This window comes from Ostrea edulis, chromosome 2 (genome assembly GCF_947568905.1).
Source record: "Ostrea edulis chromosome 2, xbOstEdul1.1, whole genome shotgun sequence".
In the NCBI taxonomy this organism is placed as follows: domain Eukaryota; kingdom Metazoa; phylum Mollusca; class Bivalvia; order Ostreida; family Ostreidae; genus Ostrea; species Ostrea edulis.
Genome location: NC_079165.1, coordinates 65310524 through 65335100, shown reverse-complemented (window position 1 = coordinate 65335100; position 24577 = coordinate 65310524). Strand labels below are relative to the sequence as shown.

The following is a 24577-nucleotide window of genomic DNA, read 5'->3' as shown; positions in this document are numbered from 1 at the left end:
GATCAAGATATAGGGCTCACGGGGGTGTAACCGGTCGACAGGGATTGCTTACTCCTCCTGGGCACCTGATCATCCAGGGGCCCGTGTTTGCCCAACTCTTAATTTTGTAACTCTTATAGTTATAAGATTGATCACTATTCGTTATCTTCACCTTTTCATTCAATCAAAGAAATATGTTCCACTCAACAAATGGGTTATTTCACACTTGCCTCGCCTCATCAAGATGCGGAATAGCCCTTATTTAACTAAAATATATGATAGGCAAATCATTTTGACAATAATAAATTTCAGATGTCAATATAATTTTTGTAAAGTACCTGGAATGCCGACAAACATTTATATTCATTAGTTGAGTCTACTTTTATCTTCTGGAGGAAGAGGCATTTCTCTATTTCTTGTAGTATTGAGTCAATTGATAGTGCAACTTCTCAGGCCTTTCCAACTAGCTTTTTAAAAAAGTACTTCGAAGTTTTGAAGGTCATTGAATGCAAGATTTCCATCATTGTGCAAATCATTGGTAATTAAATATGTTTGTAAACTGTTGCTAAATCTTACGGATTCTGGAGAAAAAAAATTAAAAAGACAGTAAACCGTATTCTATATTTGCTTTTTAACTTAGTCAAAATGTAAGCTACCACAACAAATTTAAGATTTTTCTCTACTTTCAATAAAGGCCACAGAAGTTCTTGAGTCTGAAACCGCTCATTTCACTCTAACATTACTGTAAGTCTTAGAAAAAGTAACTGCTTGTTCAAGCAATGTCAAACAACTCTGATTTTCCATTTCAAGAATATTTACACAAGAGGAAACAGAAAATGACAATACAGAAATATATATTGCTTTATTATTAATAAACAACAAATTATAAACGAAACAATCTGGCAATGATCTTATAAAAAATACATATGGAATATATAGTGTGCTGTTCAGAATAAAGACTCTTCTATAAAATTCCCATGCAGTTCTCGTCAAGTCCAGAGAAAACGGGCATACTTCATAGAAAATTCCTGTACCTTTATCGTGCTTTGGAGCAAATATCTAGTTGATTGTATTGCACATTTAACTACAAATAAAACAAACACACAACTTGGCATTTTTTCTTCACAAAATCAATTCATTTCGTTTGTGAAAAATATGTAACTATATTCATAAAAAAAAAATAATAATCTTTATGTCAAATAAAATTCTTTGAGAGGAAGATCCAAACAGAGTACTTACGTTTCAGCTGTCAATAAATGTTATCTAATGTCCACTGCTTTGGAGAGTATTAGATGAAGGTCAATCTTGGACGTTTGGAAGTTCTAGGAAGAAAGGATTAATAGTATTAATACACTTACATTGTTCAATAGGCCTTATACTTAAGGCAATTTCAATTCCAAAGAACATGACATTAGCTGCCACCACTTTCATATTTTCAGCTTTTACCTGTACTAGTTTCATTACAGTAGGGAAATCTTCGTTGAGTATTTCATCCCTGACAACCCTAAAGTAAATGAATGTTTAATCTTTCTCTTTTATCATTAATTAATTTATTCAAATAAAAAAGTACATTAAGGAGGAATACTAAACCAGAGAAATTTGATGTGGATGAAATGTGAAAGATATGTACAATATTTTGAAATTGAAATCTTTCAAATTTACTTCGTCTAGTCAAAAATTGCAGTTTTAGAAGAAAGTAATCTGGGGGGGAAAAAAGGAAAACTCCAACTGGACTCAAGCCCGCCATTGACACGCTAACCTACTGAGCTACTCAGCTTAGCAATTAAATCTAAAAGGAATAGACAAACATTGCTGATATTTATACTTTCATTCATGTTTTAAACGGAAGTCAGCCATTATGACAATGTAGTATACCTCCTTAAAACACAGATATACAGGTTAAGAATGCACTTTTTCGATCAAACAAATGAATTTCTTACATAAGCATGGCACAGCATATACAAATAAGAAAATTGAATCTGTTTTCGTCCGCAAATAGTGAATCCCATATTCGCAGTACATCTGTAAAAGAATGATTCAATGCATGCATTCTTTAAATAACCAAAGACATATATTATAAGATGCTTTACACTGACTAATATCTACATAGACATGTGCAGATCCAAATGAAATATGAGAAATACAGCGTACGGCCATGCTGAATATACCTGGTAAAGGAAATTCCTGAGACAACAAAAGCGTCAGCCATCGGAATGCATAGAACTGTGGTTTGAGATCTAGTTCCTGTATTCTGTTATACAAAAATTCGTCTTTGTCCTTCAATTTATCGGAAAACTTAGTCATCATACTCCCTATAGAAAGACCAGTGAGAAATCAAGAATGAACTAATATTAGAACCACAAAATGTGCGGGTAAACAACAATCACAGTGATAATTTGAGGATAAACAAAGCTTAAATAAATTTTTTATGATAACAACACATCAAGTGATATCTTCAGGGTAAACAACACACAGTTGATATTCATCAAGGACAAATTAACACTTGAGCAATATATGATTTTAATACATAGTGCAATTTTACTTGAATTAAACCTATGACTTTTTCTCTCTCGAATTGATGCAATATTTGAGTCCAATGGAAAATAAAAGAATTCAGGCAAGTAATTGTCTGAGGTTCTTTTATCATCCTTATTGTTTTATTACCTTACCAACAAAAAACTAGCTGCAGAACTGTAGCTCTCTGAGAAAATATTGGGACAGATTAGTCCCAATATCTTCTCAGAGAGCTACAGTTGTGCAGCTAACAAAAAACTTGACCATGTCCAATACCAACAAATGGAAAATTTCAGAACAATAAATGAATAAATCATTTTGTGCAAATACCAAGGCAAGAAAAATGACCGATTTACATGCTCCATTTTGTAAAATATGTCTTTCACCAGGGAAATATTCAATGACAAGTTCATTAAAAATTCATCATACTAGAACCAGCAAGCAAATAATAATTCATCTCTTAATTTTCCTGAATTCAGTATCAACTTATTTGTTCACATATCGTTAACGATTTGAACACAATGAATATTCTTTTATCAACGTATTTGTTCTCTACCCATGAATGTATAGTAAGAGCGTTTGCTTCGTGACCAGGAGGTCAAGAGTTCGAGTTCCACTTGTGCCATTGTCGCGTCAAACCTTGACATGAAAATAGGTAGTGATTGCTCCTTCACCAAACGCTTGGCATTTAAAAGTAACAGTCATGGGTCTATTGGATATGGCCTTTAAATACGGAGGTCCCATGTCGCGACAGGCATTGGCACACTAAAGAACCCTCACTGCCAAGGCCTGAGCACTAAGCATGAGTCTAAAAAAGATAGGTGAACAGGGCGAAAAAAGTGCCTAAGACTGGGTGATAGGAAAGATCACTCTCAAAAAGAGCTTGAATTCACAATTAGTTTCAAAGTATTAAGGTTGTAAATGAAACACTTGAGCAATTAAATTATTTGAAATATTGGAATGTGAAAATGAAAGCAAAGTCAAAAATAGTCAAGTTTGGTTAAATTTAAAAAAAATATATGATAGAATATATGTACATGTATATAGTATGTATTTCGATAAGCATTTTCCTCGCCTTGTCCACCCATCTCCTTTATGGTACTGCATCTAAAGCTGGTGATGTATCAATATGAGTGGAAAAAAACTCTCAAAGGAAAGTAAAAACACACAAAATGAATGGATAAACGTATATCTCATATGCATTGTAAATGTAGGTATGAACATTTACAGGATGTAAACGTACACTGGCAAATTTTCAGTTCTCAAAGGGAAATAAAATAAGGTTCATAATGAAATATTACTTTTGTACTATATTTTATTTTCACCACATAACTACACGCAGCTACAGAAAAACTGTTCCTAAAATCACAGTGCTTTCCCCCAAAATTTATATTACTCCCATCAATGACCGAATATGATCCAGTATACATTAAATACAACATGCAATCTAGATTCTTACAAGAGGACTATCCATCTAGAGAGACAGATTACTCACCTATGCCACATTCCACATCAAAATCTAGCGTCTTAATGAAAATATCTCGAATCTCTGCCATCAGATTGGTAAAGCAGAAAAAGGAATCTGCTTCTGCAAATTCTACAAGAACAACATATATTCTGATATTGAAAATTGATCCACTCTTGAACAGGGTCTTGTGAAACTAAGGATCTGCAGCAGTAATACACTTAACTATAGAATACCCGTCTGTTACGCATATTGTTACACACGTATACTTGCATCCATAGTGTGTAAATCAACCTTTCGTGTTAGGGAACGGGTACTGATACATGTAGGTTTTGTCTGCTGTCTGATCACAACCAGTATTGCACATATACTTAAAGACTATAAATCTGTAACAACCCAACACTTAACCAGGTCAGTTGTGTGTATTATGGCCAGATTGGTGATCCAACTCAGTGAAATTGTCACAACACAACACTTATCTAATTAATACAGTAAACACATTTTCTTTTCCCTTTTACTAAACTATATGTATATGCATTAGAAGAAATGAATAATTATTATGCTGAAAAATCAAGAGCACAAAATGATATTTCCCCATATTTTTCAGTTAATCTTTGTTGCTTGCACATTTTGTTTCTATTAATCATCTTGTTTTACCTTTGCATTCGCTCCGTGGATCCGAGGCAAACGTGTAATAGATCGGTCCTAAAATTTCATTCATACCCTACAACGAATTACCACAATGTAAGTCACATCAAATGTCCTCCATACAGTAACGTCACAATTACCACAATGTCAGTCACATCAAATGTCTTCCATACAGTAACGTCACAATTACCACGATGTCAGTCACATCAAATGTCTTCCATACAGTAACGTCACAATTACCACAATGTCAGTCACATCAAATGTCCTCCATACAGTAACGTCACAATTACATTTGCAGAACGTACTATTACCTGAACGTATCCCTGCCCAGGGTTAAGCTTGGCGTATATAAACAGTATCCTCTCGACCACTTCCCAGTGGGCCTCCTGACCGTCGGGAAGTAGCATGTACTCCTCGCTAGCCTTCCGCCTCGTCGCTCTCATCTAGATGAAAAAAAATATTGTTGAAACATCATGATGACAAATTTTAGAAATGAAAATTATGAAGATTATTAGTTTTGTGAAAAGCTATTGCTTCAATCAATTATCACTTTTTCAATGTTTTGAATAAACTTGTACAATCTTATACAGGTCTAAATGTGTACGTACGTTGGACTTGCCGAACCTGTCCACCTGCAGACTCTCTGACTGTAGAACACAGTGCTCTACTCTCTTCCTCAGCGTCTCCACCCGAGAGTCAGCATGAATGATTTCTTTACAAGGGTACTCCGTGGCTTTTTGGAAGAAAAACAGATCCGGACATAACCGACTGAAAAGAAAGCACAGATGCAATACACTAAAATCAATTTAACGTAACATTGAGGGTGTTTTCCATTTGCCATTGGCATCTCTGTTGCCGGATATTGGAACGCATGTTGCTGTTGTAATTTAACGTTAATAAGTGTTGCTGAGTTTGTCTGTGGCATTAACACAGTGTTAATGGAAAGTACATGTACCTTGAAATCTGTTGCATGCAGCATCCCATTGTGTCATATTGTCAAACTTGAACATTTCGATTGCTGCATGATTTATTTCCATAACAACATTAGCACATGCTACCTTTTGAACTTACACTTCTTCATAATATACAGAATATAAAGCTGGACTATAGTCAGAGCACTTGAAACATTTGTCAACTCCAGTATTTCTTAATGTAATTTGAAAACTCTATTTTTAAAAAGTCTTCATTCATTTCCTTTTTATGAAAGTCTGATACTGAGATTGCCTCTTTTGCCCCTTTTATAGTTTAACATATTTTTTTTTCACTTGATACCAATTTTCCACTTGATTTCACAAAATTCAATATTTATAATACATGTACATGTATTTATAATTCAGTTTTAATGATTACAACACCGAGGACTTCCTTTGAAGTTACACTGGTTAACATAAACTGACAGGAGCCTGGGGTTTAGTGTTTCAAGTACATCAATCAGCCCAATAGGAAGTTTATAATAAAAAAGTAAAAAGTATAGTGGTAATGCACATTAGTGAAACCCAAATCTATCGTACACTCTTATTTCATAGAAACACTAGAATTCTAAGGACCAAAACTACACACTGATTAAGAAAATATTTGATGACCTTGAAGTTTAAGGGAAAATAAACATTAAGTTTTCTTTTCTCAACAAATGGATTCAGTATTCTCTAATATTCCTTACAGCTGTTCGGCATCATCAACTAATCACAATATTCCTTACAGCTGTTCGGCATCATCAACTAATCACAATATTCCTTACAGCTGTTCGGCATCATCAACTAATCACAATATTCCTTACAGCTGTTCGGCATCATCAGCTAATCACAATATTCCTTACAGCTGTTCGGCATCATCAGCTATTCCCATATAAATCATACATTCGCCGCCACACAGAGTTGATATTCTACACATACACGGACTCTCAGTCTGACAAAGGGCTTTTCTTTGTGGGTCTTAAGAAGACAATTTTCAAAGAATTTTCCCAAATAATCCTAATATTGAACTACTATTGTGGCCTCATCCAGAACCCTGAGGTTATACTGCCAACAAAACAGAACCCTGAGGTTATACTGCCAACAAAACAGAACCCTGAGGTTATACTGCCAACAAAACAGAACCCTGAGGTTATACTGCCAACAAAACAGAACCCACACTACGAGAGGGCGTCTGCATATTGTATTTTGACTAATTGTGATCCTGTGGTTCATGAGAGGAAGGTTTGAAGAATATTCATACGCACTGCATATTTCTATATAAAATGTTAAAACCTCTTGAATATTAACGACAAAACCCAGGGTTCCTGTTGTGTTTAATTTTGAATCTACACTACATGAAGATGCTTGCACATTCATTTGACATCCTGGGCACTGAACCCTCATGGTTCTTGAGAGAAAGATTCTTAACAAATTTCGATATTAACGTTTTGAAACCTTACATCATGGCCCCTGTTATTATGGTGTGTACAAACTTAAATCTAAATCAAATGAGAATTTAACTCTTGTGGCTCTTTAGAGGATTTTTTTTTTATTTTTTAAACATTCCTACACAAAATTTTAACTCCCTACTGTCTCCCCATTAAAAAACCCGAAGATCATGATGTACACAAAATTTAAAGTACGCTATATGAGTATGTTTGAATAATTTGAAAGACACCATACACTGTAGCTAGCGTACCCTTGTGATTTTAAGATAAAGAATTGATGCGATGAAATTGAACCTTTACTGTGGCCTCACCACAGGCCCTGGGGCTATGATGTGAACAAACTTCAATTTAAACTACAAAAGGACTCTTGTATATTTTAACACATTGTTTCCTTTGTGATTCTTAAGATGAAGTCTTTCAAAATATTTAGCTATTTATTCATATGTAAAATTTTAAAGCTCTCATGTGACCCATTTGTCACAATGTCAACAAATTTAAAGCAAACTATATGAGGATTCTTGCATACCATTTTGACACAGTGTACTCTTACAGTTCTTGGAAAGAAGATTTCAAAGAAGCTTACTGAAGACTCCTATTCAAAATTTTAAAACTCCATGATGGCACCATCCTGGCACTCGGAATCATGATTTGAAATTATTTGAATTTAAAGTCAAGGCTTTCCTGGTCCAGTGGATCTTGAGAAGACTTTTTTTAATCACCTCGCCCAATTGCTACTACTTCCTAATTATATCCCTATGGAAGGAGGTACATGTATCTCATCCTACACTTTAATAGCTTTCAATACCCAGAGGATGCTTTATTTCAAGTTTGTTTAAAATTGGTCATGTGGTTCTTGAAAAGAAGCTGAAAATGTTAAAAGTCTACACAGATAGACAACAGACAGACAAACAGACAAATCTTAATCAGAACAGATCTGAGGGACATTTGAGCTGTCAACTGACAGCTAAAAACTGTTATGAAATCTAGTATCCTGAAAGTCATAATGACAAGGATAATAAGCATGCACTACAAATTTATCACAGTTCTTCATTAATAAGAATATCCCAAGAGTATACATGTCAGTTCCATCCTCACAATATACATATTGATATGGCCCATACCTTGACTGCTAGCTGACTTTATTCAGAGGTCCAGTAGAGGACAATTAATCAAAATCCAATACATCTGATATTCTGTTTAGTGATCAATTCAATATGAATTATGATGAATTAGTTATTAGAGGGTCCCTGAATTTCATGAAGATTACTTGATAGCATCAGGAACACCATAGCCAAGGGATATGATAATCAAAATCAACCAATGTTGAGTGTAACTTTTCAGCTTGCAATGCAACTAGGCAGATGCTCATTTCTCAACATGAGTTTGAAGAGCATACTGGCTATCCTAATTTTGATCACAACAAATCAAAAATGGGTTCTTGGTGATGACAACTACATCATTACAAAAAACCTATATGATAAGCTTTTCAGTGGAAACTACAGTTCGGAAGTTCTACCAATATGTGAAAAAGGTGGCATTGTGAATATAAGCATTGACACAGCCCTACGAGAATTGGTGGAGATCAATGAAAAATTTCAAACCCTTAAGCTGAAAATCTGGGTGCGATTAAATTGGACAGACTGTAATCTGCAGTGGAACCCCTCCGATTTCAATGACCTTGACCGAATCTATGTCAATTATGACCACATCTGGACTCCAGATATCACCTTGTATGAAGGAATCAGTGAATTTGGAAGTATGCCACAGGTAAAGGACTACAGAGCTGAAATACTTTCTGAGGGATTGGTCAGCTATAATTTTCCATCAACCATAACGACGGCTTGTTCTATTGATGTAACTTTTTTTCCTTTTGACATTCAGAAGTGTGATTTGACTTTTGGGTCCTGGATTTATGGTGGAAATCACCTTGCTGTATATCGGTATTCATCCACTGCAGATACCTCTTCTTTTCTGGACCATAACGAATGGCATCTTGTTTCCATGGACACTGAAAGAGTAGAACGTTATTATAACTGTTGTGAGTATCCATTTTCCAAGGTTGTATTCCATTTAGTCATCCAGCGGGAATCAAAATTCTACTTAATCACCATTATTTTCCCATGCATTCTGGTAACTAGCCTGACTTTCATCGGATTTTGTCTTCCACCATCTTGCAGTGAGAAAATTTCCTTACAGATCACTGTCTTGCTGTCCATTACAGTGTTCTTGCTGCTCATCCAAGACAAACTCCCTTCGTCATCCGACACATTTCCAATCATTGCATACTTTTTCACATCCTCAATGCTACTGGTATGTGTGGCATGCATCATGGCAGGAGTAGTTTTATTTGTGTACTACAAACGACTTTCAGGAAAAGAAGTTCCGAATATCCTTAAAACAATCTTTCTCCGCTACCTCTCAAAAGTTTTTTGTGTTAAACATGAAGAATGCATTTCAAAAGACATCAATGTTGCTGCTGTTTTTGGTGAAGTTAGAGAAAGGAGAATGTCTAGCGTGTTTCTGAAGGATGCCATGCGGCGAAGGGACTCCCTCCCAAGCAGAAAATGTCAGAAAATCATTCATGAAGACATACCAGAAGAAAGCAACAGTGTGTCGCTCCCTCTGACCAGAAATAACAGCAATACCGAGCGTTATGAAAAAGGGCATATTCCCCCAAGGGAATCCATTTCTAGTGTTTTTGGCGAGATTGAAAAGACCATAGAAAAAAACAAAGTAAAAGCGAATGAAGTAGAAAATATTGTCCACGAGTGGGTCCACTTGGCACATGTTCTAGATAGATTCTTTCTGGCATGCTATATCATAATTTTTGTAGGAAATGGAATTATTTTCACAATTTTGTTCTCCTGAGGAAGAGGGATAAGCTGTTGGAAACTGAATATTTAGAATCCATACTATGAACATAAACATTCACTATGTTTTCACCAACTTAATCAAAGAACCAGTACCTAACGTAACCATTAATCAAATATATCTGTATGCATCAATGTCTCAGTGAATGAAATAAATTATAGGTATGAAAGATTCTTAATTATCAATTAAGTGTCAATTTTTATTTCTCTCTCTCTCTCTCTCTCTTCTCTCAGTATCCTGTACTTGGTTCTGCAACCTTACTCAACTTAATAAAACAAAATGCTTTTATTTTGCTGAAGAAAATGTGGCATGACTCAGCTCTCTTGTTTTTGATAAAAAGAAATTACAGTCAACTCTCGATAAACTGCCAACTTTTGTTCTTTTGAATTTATGGCATTATAATGAATTTGGTGATGAATTGATTTTCCCTCATCTTGGAGAGAAAGAGTTACTTTACTTATATATATGTAAGATTTATCTTTGCTTACGTACAAACTTAGTGAAAAAATATCTCGTAATTATTTTTCCAAATTTTCTAACATGATTAAAATAGTTTTATATATTAGTGATTTGTTTGATGATGGAATTTTTAAACCCCTAGAACATTATGCAAATATTACTAACAAATCTAACTGGTTATGTGAATACAAAATTATTATGACAATCACAGATACTATACGATTTTTCAAATTCAAGTGTACATTGTAAATAAACAAAATGTCACTAATTTTAACTTCCTTGTTGGATTTACCAATATACTTAAAACATCTAGTAATTTTTTTTATAAAAATTTAGTTGAATAAAAGTTTTGCAAAACCTAATTTTCAGGCATTACTGTCTGAAGAATTCCGAATATACGGTGATTCAAATTGGATAAATATTTATAAATGTAAGATTAAAGATTTGAACGACAAACAGATAGCGGAATTCAGTTAACATATTATGTAATAATGCATATATTAGCAAATGGAAAAAAGATGTAAAGAATGAATGTACACATTGTAAGCAAGTTGAGACTACAAAACATTTGATTTATGAGTGTGATAATGTTTTAAATATATGGAACATAGTTAGCAGTTATCTATCCTTCAAAGTTCGATGGAAACACAATGTTGTTGGATTTTTTCTAGAACAAAATGATAAAACCAAATCCTTAAATTTACTTATTACTTATGTAGCCTATAGAATATACAAGCATAAAATGTTATGTAGATTAGATTCTTTAAGTGAAACGACTTTTAATATGTATAATCCTGTTAAAAAATCAATATGTTTCTAAACATCAGTATTGAAGTATATAAATGCAAAAGAGCATAAATGTTTTGAACATCTTTGTAAATTAATGTAACTTGACTACTGTGAAGAAACCAGTATATACTATCCTTAAATATTTATCATTATCAGTGCTTCCCAAGGTCTTCTGGTATTTACTGGACATTTGGTCCAGTAATGTTTGAGATATTACTGGACCAAATCACATTTTACCAGACCGAAATTTTATAGGCAAATTAAGTACTAATTCAAACGCTTGAAAGACGTCTATAGTTTCACGGTATATTGCTCAATTGTATTATCAAGCTCTCAGGAGAATTGAAGATGATTGCAAGTTTTTAACACATTTGAGTTACACGTAAACATGTTTTCTGTTTGCAATGACTAAAGAACAGACTAAATTTTGGGACATGCTGCTAAAAATTGAAAAATTATCTAATCATGTATTTCATTGAAAACAAATTATTTATCGGACACTTGGTCCGGCCAACAATTGATATCTATCAGACCAAAACAAAAATTACCGGACATTTGCCAATGTCCAACGGACCTTCGGAATTACTGCATTATACATGTAACTATACGGTCAACTTACGACTACATTGTTTAATATACATTATTCCTTCAGTAATTTCTATGTTATTCTATGCTGTTGCTATATCTACATCAACATTGTATATGATATTTCTATAACTTTGAATAATACTTGTAACAAATATTTGAGATATGTTATTATACATATAGTGATATTATGTATTTTTATATAAATTATATATATGCCTTTTATAAAATAATAATCATAATAAAATACATTCAATCTAATGGGCCCCTGGCACCATTGGTGAGAATTTGGCAGGAGTATCCGAGGATATTTTATCCCAACTAATAATATGTATACTGATATATATATATATATATATATATGATATATATATATATATATATATATATATATATATATATATATATATATGATATATATATATATAAATGATGAAATTATAAAAAAAAAAAAAAAAAAAAAAAATTTTAAAAAATAGTTTTTTCATTGCAAAATTGTTATTGTACTTATGCATTTTTTTAATGGTTATAAGTCCTCCATGTTAACTGCATGCTATGTATTTATTCTATGTACAATATTGCATTATATATTACAAATTACTTCTCTACAATAAACATGTTGTATTTATTTGAGAACAGATAATATTGTTGTCGTTGGGGGAAAAAAAAGAAGGTTTTATCAATAATAAGGCTTCATTTCAAAACAATACACATACAAGACACATTATACACAATATTTTTCAAGTTATCTATAAACCATGTCCAGTGTTGGCATTTAGCGCAACGCATGGCTGTCCAACTTCCCTGGTTGGTGAGCCATCATTAACTGGACGAAGATGAATGAGTATTTCATCCTTTGCAGCCAAAATATCACCCATTGTCTTCCATTTTATGGACTTTTCCCATAAAACAGTAGAATAATTTGAGATTCCCTGTTGTGTACATTTCGGATGGTTTCCGTGGTATGTAATAATTTGCTTGTTTTCTTAGAAATTCAACAGAAACCTCTTTTGTGGCGAAGCCATAGCTAAACTGAAATATTTTTCGATGAGGTAAAAACAATAAGACTACAGTTCATATTAAGTAATTATCTTGTTTATTTAATACTGGGTTCCTTCTGCCCAGGTGTACGCCGGAGATCGATAATGACCAATTTCCCGCATCACTGATCACATGCACCCATGGCGGCTTATCGAGATAATTAACACTTTGATATAGACTTTTGTACTAAAAATACTGTGGCAAATAGCAATAGCGAATTTGACGTTTTAATGAGAATTTTAAGTAATAGGAAAAACGTTCTTAGAAAAATGCGGCGTTATAACGAAAATGGCGATGAATTGAGTGGCGTTAATTCGAGAATTAACTGTAGTCCTATCTGTGAGTAAAATCAATCTTTTTTTTCATATTTGATTAAGAAGTTTCTGAAGAGTCAAGGATCTTTTGAGTTATCAGTATTATCTTGGGTTTTTGCATTCACAACAAATTATTTAATTTATCTGGAATCATGCCAATATTAGATGTTTATAGAATACCTACCGACAGTCCTTATCGATCTGTAGTAACATATCATTGTCTTTGAAGAAAGCTCCCCAATTACTGTCTGGGTTTGGGTTTAGTGGCTGAATAGAAAAGAAAGCATACCCAATGATATATATAACTATAAAATGAAAAGCAATATCAAGGCCCTCGCCTTCACTGTTTTCCTTAAACTCGAAACATGAAAAATTATCCACTTTAAACCATAAAAAGTATTTAAGTAAAAATGTCTTGGGTACATGAAAGAAATGATATCTATTTATTCATAGAGCAGAGTAATAGAAATGTTTCTGTGAATATGATATCTCTGTAGTTTAAGATATGTGATAATGCACAAAATCAATCCTCAGACAAAATATGTCTCTTCATGTGAACATGATTATGTTTGTGTCTCTCTTCCCTGAATCTCTTTTCCCATTGGAATGTATCACATGTACTTGTTGGTTTGAATGAATAAAGAAATTTGAAACTCTTTTATAAAAGTTGCAACCCATTCAAGTGAATGGAACTTTAAGATCACAGATAATTGATAAATATAACGAAATCAGATTTCCTTGAGAAAAGTTAGAAATATATTGTTTACATGAATCTTTATGCCTGCTAGCAGCTGTAGGTAGAGATGTTAGTTATATTGTTTACATGAATCTTTATGCCTGTTTGGAACCAAATGGTACAATGTATCATGTATATCTGATGGATGGATGGAGAGGTGGGGGAGGGATTATTATAGCTATAATACATGCCAAGCTTTTCACCTGCACACTACTTAAGTGCATATATAAATACATAATAATCAATAATACTAAACTTAAAACAGGGACTAAAAATGATTTGTACAAAATGTTGATGCATCTTTGTTATAAAAATAAAATCATAGGGAGGACATGATTTACACAGACAGTCAGTCAAATGAACAGACAAGGTATAGGGAGGACATGATTTACACAGTCAGTCAGTCAAATGAACAGACAAGGTATAGGGCGGACATGATTTACAGACAGACAGTCAGTCAAATGAACAGACAAGGTATAGGGAGGACATGATTTACACAGACAGTCAAATGAACAGACAAGGTATAGGGAGGACATGATTTACACAGACAGTCAGTCAAATGAACAGATAAGGTATAGGGAGGACTTGATTTACACAGACAGTCAAATGAACAGACAAGGTATAGGGAGGACATGATTTACACAGACAGACAGTCAAATGAACAGACAAGGTATAGGGAGGACATGATTTACACAGACAGACAGTCAAATGAACAGACAAGGTATAGGGAGGACTTGATTTACACAGACAGTCAGTCAAATGAACAGATAAGGTATAGGGAGGACATGATTTACACAGACAGTCAGTCAAATGAACAGATAAGGTATAGGGAGGACATGATTTACACAGTCAGTCAGTCAAATGAACAGACAAGGTATAGGGAGGACTTGATTTACACAGACAGTCAAATGAACAGACAAGGTATAGGGAGGACATGATTTACACAGTCAGTCAGTCAAATGAACAGACAAGGTATAGGGAGGACTTGATTTACACAGACAGTCAAATGAACAGATAAGGTATAGGGAGGACATGATTTACACAGACAGTCAGTCAAATGAACAGACAAGGTATAGGGAGGACATGATTTACACAGTCAGTCAGTCAAATGAACAGACAAGGTATAGGGAGGACTTGATTTACACAGACAGTCAGTCAAATGAACAGACAAGGTATAGGGAGGACATGATTTACACAGACAGGCAGTCAAATGAACAGACAAGGTATAGGGAGGACATGATTTACACAGACAGGCAGTCAAATGAACAGACAAGGTATAGGGAGGACATGATTTACAGACAGACAGTCAGTCAAATGAACAGACAAGGTATAGGGAGGACATGATTTACACAGACAGTCAGTCAAATGAACAGACAAGGTATAGGGAGGACATGATTTACACAGACAGTCAGTCAAATGAACAGACAAGGTATAGGGAGGACATGATTTACAGACAGACAGTCAGTCAAATGAACAGACAAGGTATAGGGAGGACTTGATTTACACAGACAGTCAGTCAAATGAACAGACAAGGTATAGGGAGGACATGATTTACACAGACAGTCAGTCAAATGAACAGACAAGGTATAGGGAGGACATGATTTACACAGACAGTCAAATGAACAGACAAGGTATAGGGAGGACATGATTTACAGACAGACAGTCAGTCAAATGAACAGATAAGGTATAGGGAGGACATGATTTACACAGACAGTCAGTCAAATGAACAGATAAGGTATAGGGAGGACATGATTTACACAGACAGTCAGTCAAATGAACAGACAAGGTATAGGGAGGACATGATTTACACAGACAGACAGTCAAATGAACAGACAAGGTATAGGGAGGACATGATTTACAGACAGACAGTCAGTCAAATGAACAGACAAGGTATAGGGAGGACATGATTTACACAGACAGACAGTCAAATGAACAGACAAGGTATAGGGAGGACTTGATTTACACAGACAGTCAGTCAAATGAACAGACAAGGTATAGGGAGGACATGATTTACACAGACAGTCAGTGAAATGAACAGACAAGGTATAGGGAGGACATGATTTACACAGACAGTCAGTCAAATGAACAGACAAGGTATAGGGAGGACATGATTTACAGACAGACAGTCAGTCAAATGAACAGACAAGGTATAGGGAGGACTTGATTTACACAGACAGTCAGTCAAATGAACAGACAAGGTATAGGGAGGACATGATTTACACAGACAGTCAGTCAAATGAACAGACAAGGTATAGGGAGGACATGATTTACACAGACAGTCAAATGAACAGACAAGGTATAGGGAGGACATGATTTACAGACAGACAGTCAGTCAAATGAACAGATAAGGTATAGGGAGGACATGATTTACACAGACAGTCAGTCAAATGAACAGATAAGGTATAGGGAGGACATGATTTACACAGACAGTCAGTCAAATGAACAGATAAGGTATAGGGAGGACATGATTTACACAGACAGACAGTCAAATGAACAGACAAGGTATAGGGAGGACATGATTTACAGACAGACAGTCAGTCAAATGAACAGACAAGGTATAGGGAGGACATGATTTACACAGACAGACAGTCAAATGAACAGACAAGGTATAGGGAGGACATGATTTACACAGACAGTCAGTCAAATGAACAGACAAGGTATAGGGAGGACATGATTTACACAGACAGTCAGTCAAATGAACAGACAAGGTATAGGGAGGACATGATTTACACAGACAGTCAGTCAAATGAACAGATAAGGTATAGGGAGGACATGATTTACACAGACAGTCAGTCAAATGAACAGATAAGGTATAGGGAGGACATGATTTACACAGACAGTCAGTCAAATGAACAGATAAGGTATAGGGAGGACATGATTTACACAGACAGTCAGTCAAATGAACAGATAAGGTATAGGGAGGACATGATTTACACAGACAGTCAGTCAAATGAACAGACAAGGTATAGGGAGGACATGATTTACACAGACAGGCAGTCAAATGAACAGACAAGATGATTCCTACACTACAGATTAGGAAATTTTCACCCCAGTTTATTTCTGCCCACTTCCTGAACAGGCTAATTCAAAACAGATGTAATTGAAGATTTACATGTTACTTTAGAGTAGTAATAAATAGTTTGGAGAAAACTTGAGATGAGACAAAAATCATTTTTCAATACATTTGCATGAACATAACACAGGGCAAACTTTATTAGCAAGAGGTATAATAGTCTAATAAATACATGCTAGCTGCTATTTTCAGTTTCCAGTTTTCAAAGATATTGTTTCCAATAGAAAAATTATTCATCTGAATAAATTACCTTAGAAAACCACATCCACTTTTGATGAAAATTGGACTAAAATCTGAATTGCATCGCAAAGATTTTTCAACATGCACATATCATTGTTTATAGACAATCACCTACATGACTAAGGTGTAGGCTCTTTATAAGGGCTATGTATATCAATCACCCACTAAACCATGCAGTTGCTATACAATTATTTGAGTGGATATGTAAATTATGCATAATGGAAAATCATTTAATTTCTTATACATTGACAATGATAAAGGTATTCTAATTCATGTTGAAAAATTTTGTTGATACTTCATCAACCAAAAGATGTACCTGGGAATTGGGATACTATCGAGTTCGACCTATCATAAAGTGTCTGCGACTTGACAAGCTACCAAATGTACATCAATCAATAACATGTACATGGAAATAAAATTGTTTCAGGTGATTGGAATATCAACTGAAGATTTGGATGAACCACTTTAGCGGCATTCAGTGTGCATAAGTTTTTCATTTCATTATTTGCTTGATACCTTGAACATCTAAAAAAAACTTGGAAGAGTATTTAAAATCTCTTAAATCAACATTAGATTCATAGGAATTTCGAACATTTCATCCTATCACACAGGTTGTGGACCATTAAGAAACTTACATGGTCATCCACTTGAGAACCTGCTGAGGCCTTTGTTCCGGGCTCCACGATCATCTCGTCTACAAAGTGGGTGTATAGTTTCCTGGTTTAAAGCAGAATAAATAATAAATCTACAGCAATAAGTCATAAACACCATATAGATAAATATAATAGATTGAGTTATAACACTATTAAGTCATAAGCACCATATAGATAAATATGACAGATTGAGATATAACAATATTAAGTCATAAGCACCATATAGATAAATATGACAGATTGAGATATAACAATATTAAGAGCAATGCTTATCAGAGTGTATTCACACAATTACTTGAATTAGTAACTTCCATTTATACATATAGTTTTTCAGTACAATGTGTTTTAAACTTAGCAAAAGAGGTATTAAAAAAATGAACCTTTGTTTTTGAAGAATTTCTTTCCATTGTGAGACATCTAGTGGTAAATAGTTCAGCAAAATCTGAAATCAATCAAATAGATTTATGTAAAACTTCAAAGTACACGGTATGTAAAGGGAACTGTTTTGAAAAAAAAATCCATGAAATAAACATAAAAAGTTTGTCCTTCACAACAAAAATTGGAAAAAAAATTTCATTATGCTGGGTAACAATAAGTTTCATAGCAATATCTCTTAGTGTAATGAAAAAGTGTGTACACAAATATTATGGACAGAGCCAAAACTCTTGTGAATTGATAGTAAATATTTACATTCACAGTGTGTGTTCTGCTTAATTTTTATTGAAATCCAATGCTTGTCATTTGCAACTATGAAAACACATTTTGTTTCAATCTTCATGTAGTTGGATCCAGTATTTAGTGCCGTCTTTTCACATGTGAATACATTCATTCCACAAACTCTGCAACATATTTTGTGGAATTGTTGAAATTATAGGAAAATATATTTTTTGGTTTATTTTTTTTACCTTTAATTTGAATTTAGTATAATAAATACTGCTAACCTATATTATACAAAAGTTTATGTTACAAGTTTAGAGAGTCAACGTCTCAGATGATTTTCAGCTGTTACGTTTAAATAACTTATAGGTCAATAATACCTTATATTTTATGTACCTCAAAGTATTCATATTTTTGAAAAACAAAGAAAATTATAAATAATAAAATATCTTTCATTGGTTTGTTGAACAGGAGATGAATGTCATAAACATGGCAAAAAAATTGGCATAACCTGCAAATGCTATCTCCAAACATATTAGAAGATAGAAAAGTGCAGAAAATTGTGAATAATGGAAGCATGGTTTCACTTACATAACCTGCAAAGTTGATGCATATTGAAATATCCCCTATAATATAAACAAACTACACATTCATTGAAAAGAAGAAAATCCTCAAACTTCATAGGGTTTTGTTGTCTACCACTATTTACTGGCACAACAGTTAATACGTCTTAACTTAAATATTGCACGTATTTTGAGAGGTCAATACTCAGCTTATCGAAAGCTCCATAATATCAAATCAATTTTAAGAGAGAGATGGTACAAATTGGATACAAGCTTTACATGATGATAGAAATCAGGTAATTGGAAATGAATTACGAACATATCGTACATGTACATACAAAAACAACTGTCTACCAGCCCATAGGTTAAGTCGATCAGTTCTGAATAGATCTCATAAGTGAGTTCTAGCAAACTTTAGAAGTGGCTCTTTACCATTAGCAATAGGAACTGGTCGATATACCAAGCCAAAATTACAGTTGAATGAAAGAATATAATGGTGCATATTCTGTAAAAACAACTGTATAGAAGATAAATTTAATGCATATTTTAATGGAGTGTGAATTTTATTCTGATTTGAGATGCTTTTTATTTCAAACGGGTCAAGAGATTAGTGATACTTTAATATCTCTTAATAACGCAGACAAGTTTTTTTTCTTAATGACTGATGTATCTGTCCAACCATTTTTAGCAAAGACAGTATATAATATGTTTTATCGTCGGAAACAATGTGAACAGTCCACGTAGTTTATTAGTTTATCTATTTATTATTATATGTAAATGTATATGACGTACGTGATCAGTTTATTCCTGTTTATCTTTTATATGACAGTAGTATTATGATATGTACTTCAATGACAGTGTCTCATAAGTCAATATGGCTGGATATCAATGCTTTTAATATTGGAATATTGTTTTATATATATATGAATTGTATGTTGGTATTGTATTGGTATGTGGCACGTTAATAATTAAAAATATTTTTGATTCTGATTCTGTAAAAAATGTCCAATAAGTTTGAAAATAGTGGACAGTTCTACAATAAGAATGGGCAGCTTTCACCTTATTGGACAGTTTCAATTTTTCTTGAAAATTTCAACTCACTTTCCAACATGTTGATCTGTATCCATGTTCATAAGGACAACCTAAAATAAAAACAAAATCATAGATTGTCACAAAATTTATCAACAACATTCTGTTCAATTTGACAAGGCAGGACACTGATTATGTGATGAAAATATATTACATCAGAGACAACCTAAAATAAAAACAAAATCATTGACTATAACAGAATTTATCAGCAACATTCCAACTATTCAATTTGACAACTTAAGGACAGGCAGGACACTATATTACATCAGAGATTTCATACACGATAGTGACTGTCTTCGCTTTTCTGGGCAGCTATCACATCATAGTCCACTAAACTACATAATGTCTCGTAGTCAGCAGCGACAGGCGGGACACAAATTTACTAATCTTCCCATAAAAAAGGGTATATATATTTAGCAAGAGCTAATTTTAGTGACTTTATAATTCCAAGAAAGGTAACTATTACCTCTGATATGGAATAAAATGTCAGCAATATTCAATTTTAGTGACCTCATCAGTTTTGCTAATAATACCAAAATTAAATCCTCACTAAAAATTCTGCTTATATCATGGTATATTGATTTCACACTGAGAGCACCCTCAAACCCAAGCAAATTAATTTGGGGACTTTTTATTTTCCTCATATCTCTCTGACATTCTCCCTCGAATTTGATGAAATAAAGGTTTCAGAATAAATGAATTCCATTTGTATAGCTCTTTGGAACATTTATTATTGATAAGGATTGAAGGTACTGTTCAAATATATGTGATAATAATAGGCAATTAAATCAGTGGAAGTACACAAAGTTCAATATTGCCCTAGTTCAACACTGACATCAGCTTGACAACTCAATATTCTCTTGACATATTTCTATATATTTAAAAAATATAATCAAGGAAGAAATGTCAATTTTATTTTAAGAGGAATATTTTCTGAATTCAATATAAACAAACTCCAATAAATAAAAGTATGAAAAGGGATGCAGAATTTCATGGCAGAAAGATTCTTAGCATAAGAAGCCTAAAATCTGTACAATTTCTCCTTTTCATCTTGTTTTGAATTTGTATTTATTTTAATGCAGACAACAATTTCATTTATGCTACTTATTCTAAACAAGAGGTGCTGTGAGCAATGCTCACTAAGAATACCCCCGCTTACCCCAATCTCCCAAAGGGTGTTGGTAATAGGTATAAACTACCTCTTTTCTGAGTGTAAAAAACAAATGGCATGACAAACCGAACAATATTGCTACTTCGATGTCCAGTGTGCGTGACCTTTGACCTTTTGACCCCAAAATTGATAGGGAACATCTTCATCCCATGGGTAGTCCATATGTATGATATGGTGACTGTAGGTGGAAAGGATAACGCTTTACAGCCCGGAAACCATATTGCTACTTCGATGTCCAGTGCGCTTGACCTTTGACCTTTTTGACCCCAAAATTGATAGGGAACATCTTCATCCCATGGGTAGTCCATATATACGATATGGTGACGGTAGGTGGAAAGGATAATGCTTTAGAGCCCGGAAACCATTGCATCTACAGACGGACGGACAGACAGATAGACGGACAACCCAATTCCAGTATACCCCCCCCCCCCCCCCCCCCACAACTTGTTGCGGGGGGTATAATAATCAGGATTATAGAATACATGTAGCTGCATGTTAAACAAGAGCACCATAAGCTCACCTGAGCAGATGCAACTTTAAAACACTATTGTGACCCTATCCTGGCCTCATTGATCACTATATGAAAGAAGCTTGAATTTTCACAATATGATCTTGAATATTCATTTGAGAAATTGTACCCTTACAATTTTTGAGAAGAAATATCTTATACATTCCTATTATATAAAGTTTTAAAGCTGATTCTCTTGTGGCCTTGCATCAAAGACCCCCATTTTGACCATCGTGTACACAAATAAATAATTAATTAATTAACATTTAATAAATATTATTGAATGAGGATGTCAACAATAATGTCACAAACTGTACCCATGTGGTTCATGAGAATTAGATTTTTAAAGAATTTTCACATTTATTCCTATGTAAAACTATAAAGCCCTATTATAGTCCTGTCCTTGCTTCAGCATACTATCTGAACAAACTTTAATCTACATTCCATACAAGGATGCTTACATATATATATTTGACAAATTGAACCCTTGTAGTTTTGTAGAAGATTTTTATAGAATTTTCCAGTATTTTTATGTAAAAATCTAAACCCTATTCTGGCCCCATCCAGACACCAGGGGTCACAATTTGAAAAACATAAATCTACTTTCAAATTACAGAGTCCAGGCATGTTCCCTACAGAAGCTTAAAATTTTATACAATACTGTACATTACATGTGAATAAGAAAATTCCTTTAAAAATTATAAGGGTACAATTTTTCACATCGATCATATACATGCATGTATGCAAGCATTCTCATGTAGCATACATTCAAATTTGTTCCCACCTTGACCACAAAACCAGGATGGCTGGAACAACAATACATCTAAATTTTTTACTTCAATTTTTTTAAAAATCTAAATCAATTTCTCAAGAACCACAAGGGTATAATATGTCAGCAATATGCAAGCATCCTCAAGTTTATTCAAAGTAAGACTCCTAGAGTCAACATCACTATTTAAATGGTTTTATTTGAAAGTTTAACATGAGAAAATTCAAAAGTTTCTTTCTGCGAGTTACGTGGACCAGTTACCAATTGTTTTATTGTGAATTTACTTGAACAATATTGCTTTATGAGATACAAACATTTTTAAAACCTCCAGTTGTCTTTGAAATTTAGGTGTATTTTACACAACACGTAGTCTATATATTTTTAAAAAAAAACATGCTTTGATAAAAGTGAATTGATTTGCACATCCTGCTTGTTTCCATGATATGGAAATTTCATCCCCTATGGTTTCAGAAATTAATTAGTTTAAAAATTGATTAATTATCAGTAATATCTTTGACTTACTTGACTTAATCCTCTGGGTTCCCTGGGGATCATAACATCTTATTCTAAAGTAAACCTAATAACTTTAAAGGTGCCCTACTATACAGAGAACTAACTAGAGAACTCTTGAAAACCCTGGGGATATTTATTTATTACGTGTGTGTGAACTGTTGGACTACATTGATTATTGATGATTAGTACACATATTAATCACACTAACGAATTTACATCCCTCTATAACCCGTTCTATTCATTTTTATTGCAGAAAACCGCTCCTCCTTCACCGCTCATTAAATCTAATCCATTCCAATCTTATTAATATAAGGAACTTTAAGTTCCGAGGTAATTCACATTTACTAGAATTATTCGTAAAATTCATTTTGGACATATGAAAAATTTAACATCTCAACAAATTGCGAAGTTCAACTGGTCCTAATTTTATAAGATTACAAAAATCAAAGAGCGAGGAAGGGAGATAGCATCTCTTCAATAATAGATGGATGGAAATTTAATTGTTAGTTATAATTGATTATCATTTGCACTATCATCAATAATCATTGAAGTCAACAGTTTACCCACTTGTAATGATTAAAATTCCCAGGGTTCTCAAGAGTTCTCTGTTATGTAGGATCGATTTAAAATACATGTATATATACAATCATTTCCATTGAGTGTTCAACAGACTGTTCAATGTGGATTAATTGTAGACTGCAGTAGGTTTGAATTGTCCACATTCAGCTGCAAGTCTAATTACCCACCTGCTATGTAGACCTACTAGGCCTATACCAAACATGTACTTAATATGGTGGTGGTGGTGGGGGCGGGGGGGGGGGGGGTCCCGAGACACAGTTAGATTATTCTAACTATGCATGTACCAACTTTATTCCAAGTCTTACCATTGAAACACAACTTCCTCAAAATTTTTAAGTCAATTTTCTCGTTGTTTAAGTTGTCTTCGAAAGCTTTCAATCTAAAAACACAACAATAAACATGTATTCAATAAACGTCATAGGTAGAAGAGAAATGAAATATCATATCAAGTGCAAATGCATAATAAAAATGGGGCGTTAAAATGTCAACAAACCTTGCCTTGTACGCGGCCATATTGTTTGTTTATCTTTTCTGCGCACACTCATAGCACAAAACTCCACGTGCTTTTCTTAAAATACACCCCCTCCCTTTCGTTACTCTTAGCTATTTAATCCTCGTGTATGTTTAGGGACGTACCCCATTTCCATGACATCTCTGATGAGTTTGCTTTTGCAAGTCATCATAATTGAATTTGATTTGAGAGATTCGCAAAAATATATTAAGCCATAAATTGATTTTTTACCTGCATAAAAATATTCTGAAGAAGCTAATTAATACTGTATACCAATTCAATTTCAATTCAATGACTTGATTTCAAGATGTTTACATGATAGTTAAATGCATGGAAAGATATATTTTATCACTTTCCAAACTCCTTGCCTTAGATAGGGATACTTATAATTATATAAACCCTTTTCAGTGGCGGATTCCGGGGGGGGGGGGGGGGGGGCTGAAAAATGT

The 24577-nt window shown here is 33.8% G+C and overlaps 1 protein-coding gene across 3 annotated transcripts; it reads right to left on the bottom strand.

Moving 5' to 3' along the window:
* Positions 1-822: 822 nt before the first annotated feature.
* On the bottom strand, positions 823-24153 carry LOC130052325 (TBC1 domain family member 13-like). Of its 3 annotated transcripts, XM_056156825.1 has the most exons (16): positions 24111-24153; positions 23923-23996; positions 20090-20130; positions 19017-19067; positions 18149-18210; positions 17751-17832; positions 13251-13333; positions 5215-5374; positions 4918-5049; positions 4616-4682; positions 3989-4090; positions 2148-2291; positions 1920-2001; positions 1426-1483; positions 1219-1301; positions 823-1063 (listed from the first exon to the last, which is right to left on the bottom strand). In XM_056156825.1, exons 1-15 carry the CDS (start codon positions 24128-24130, stop codon positions 1239-1241), a joined length of 1221 nt encoding a protein of 406 aa, XP_056012800.1. In that variant the 5' UTR covers positions 24131-24153; the 3' UTR covers positions 823-1063; positions 1219-1238. The 3 variants fall into 3 exon arrangements, with proteins under 3 accessions (XP_056012800.1, XP_056012801.1, XP_056012802.1); XM_056156826.1 differs by lacking the exon at positions 19017-19067; XM_056156827.1 differs by lacking the exon at positions 24111-24153 and having other exon boundaries at positions 19017-19051.
* Positions 24154-24577: the final 424 nt, after the last annotated feature.

Coding starts and splice junctions, on each gene's coding strand:
- LOC130052325 (XM_056156825.1), bottom strand. CDS start 24,130: ATGGCCGCGTACAAGGCAAG. Junction 4,091..4,615: donor TCCACGGAGCGAATGCAAAG/GTAAAACAAGAT, acceptor TTGTTCTTGTAG/AATTTGCAGAAGCAGATTCC. Junction 1,302..1,425: donor CTGTAATGAAACTAGTACAG/GTAAAAGCTGAA, acceptor CTTTCTTCCTAG/AACTTCCAAACGTCCAAGAT.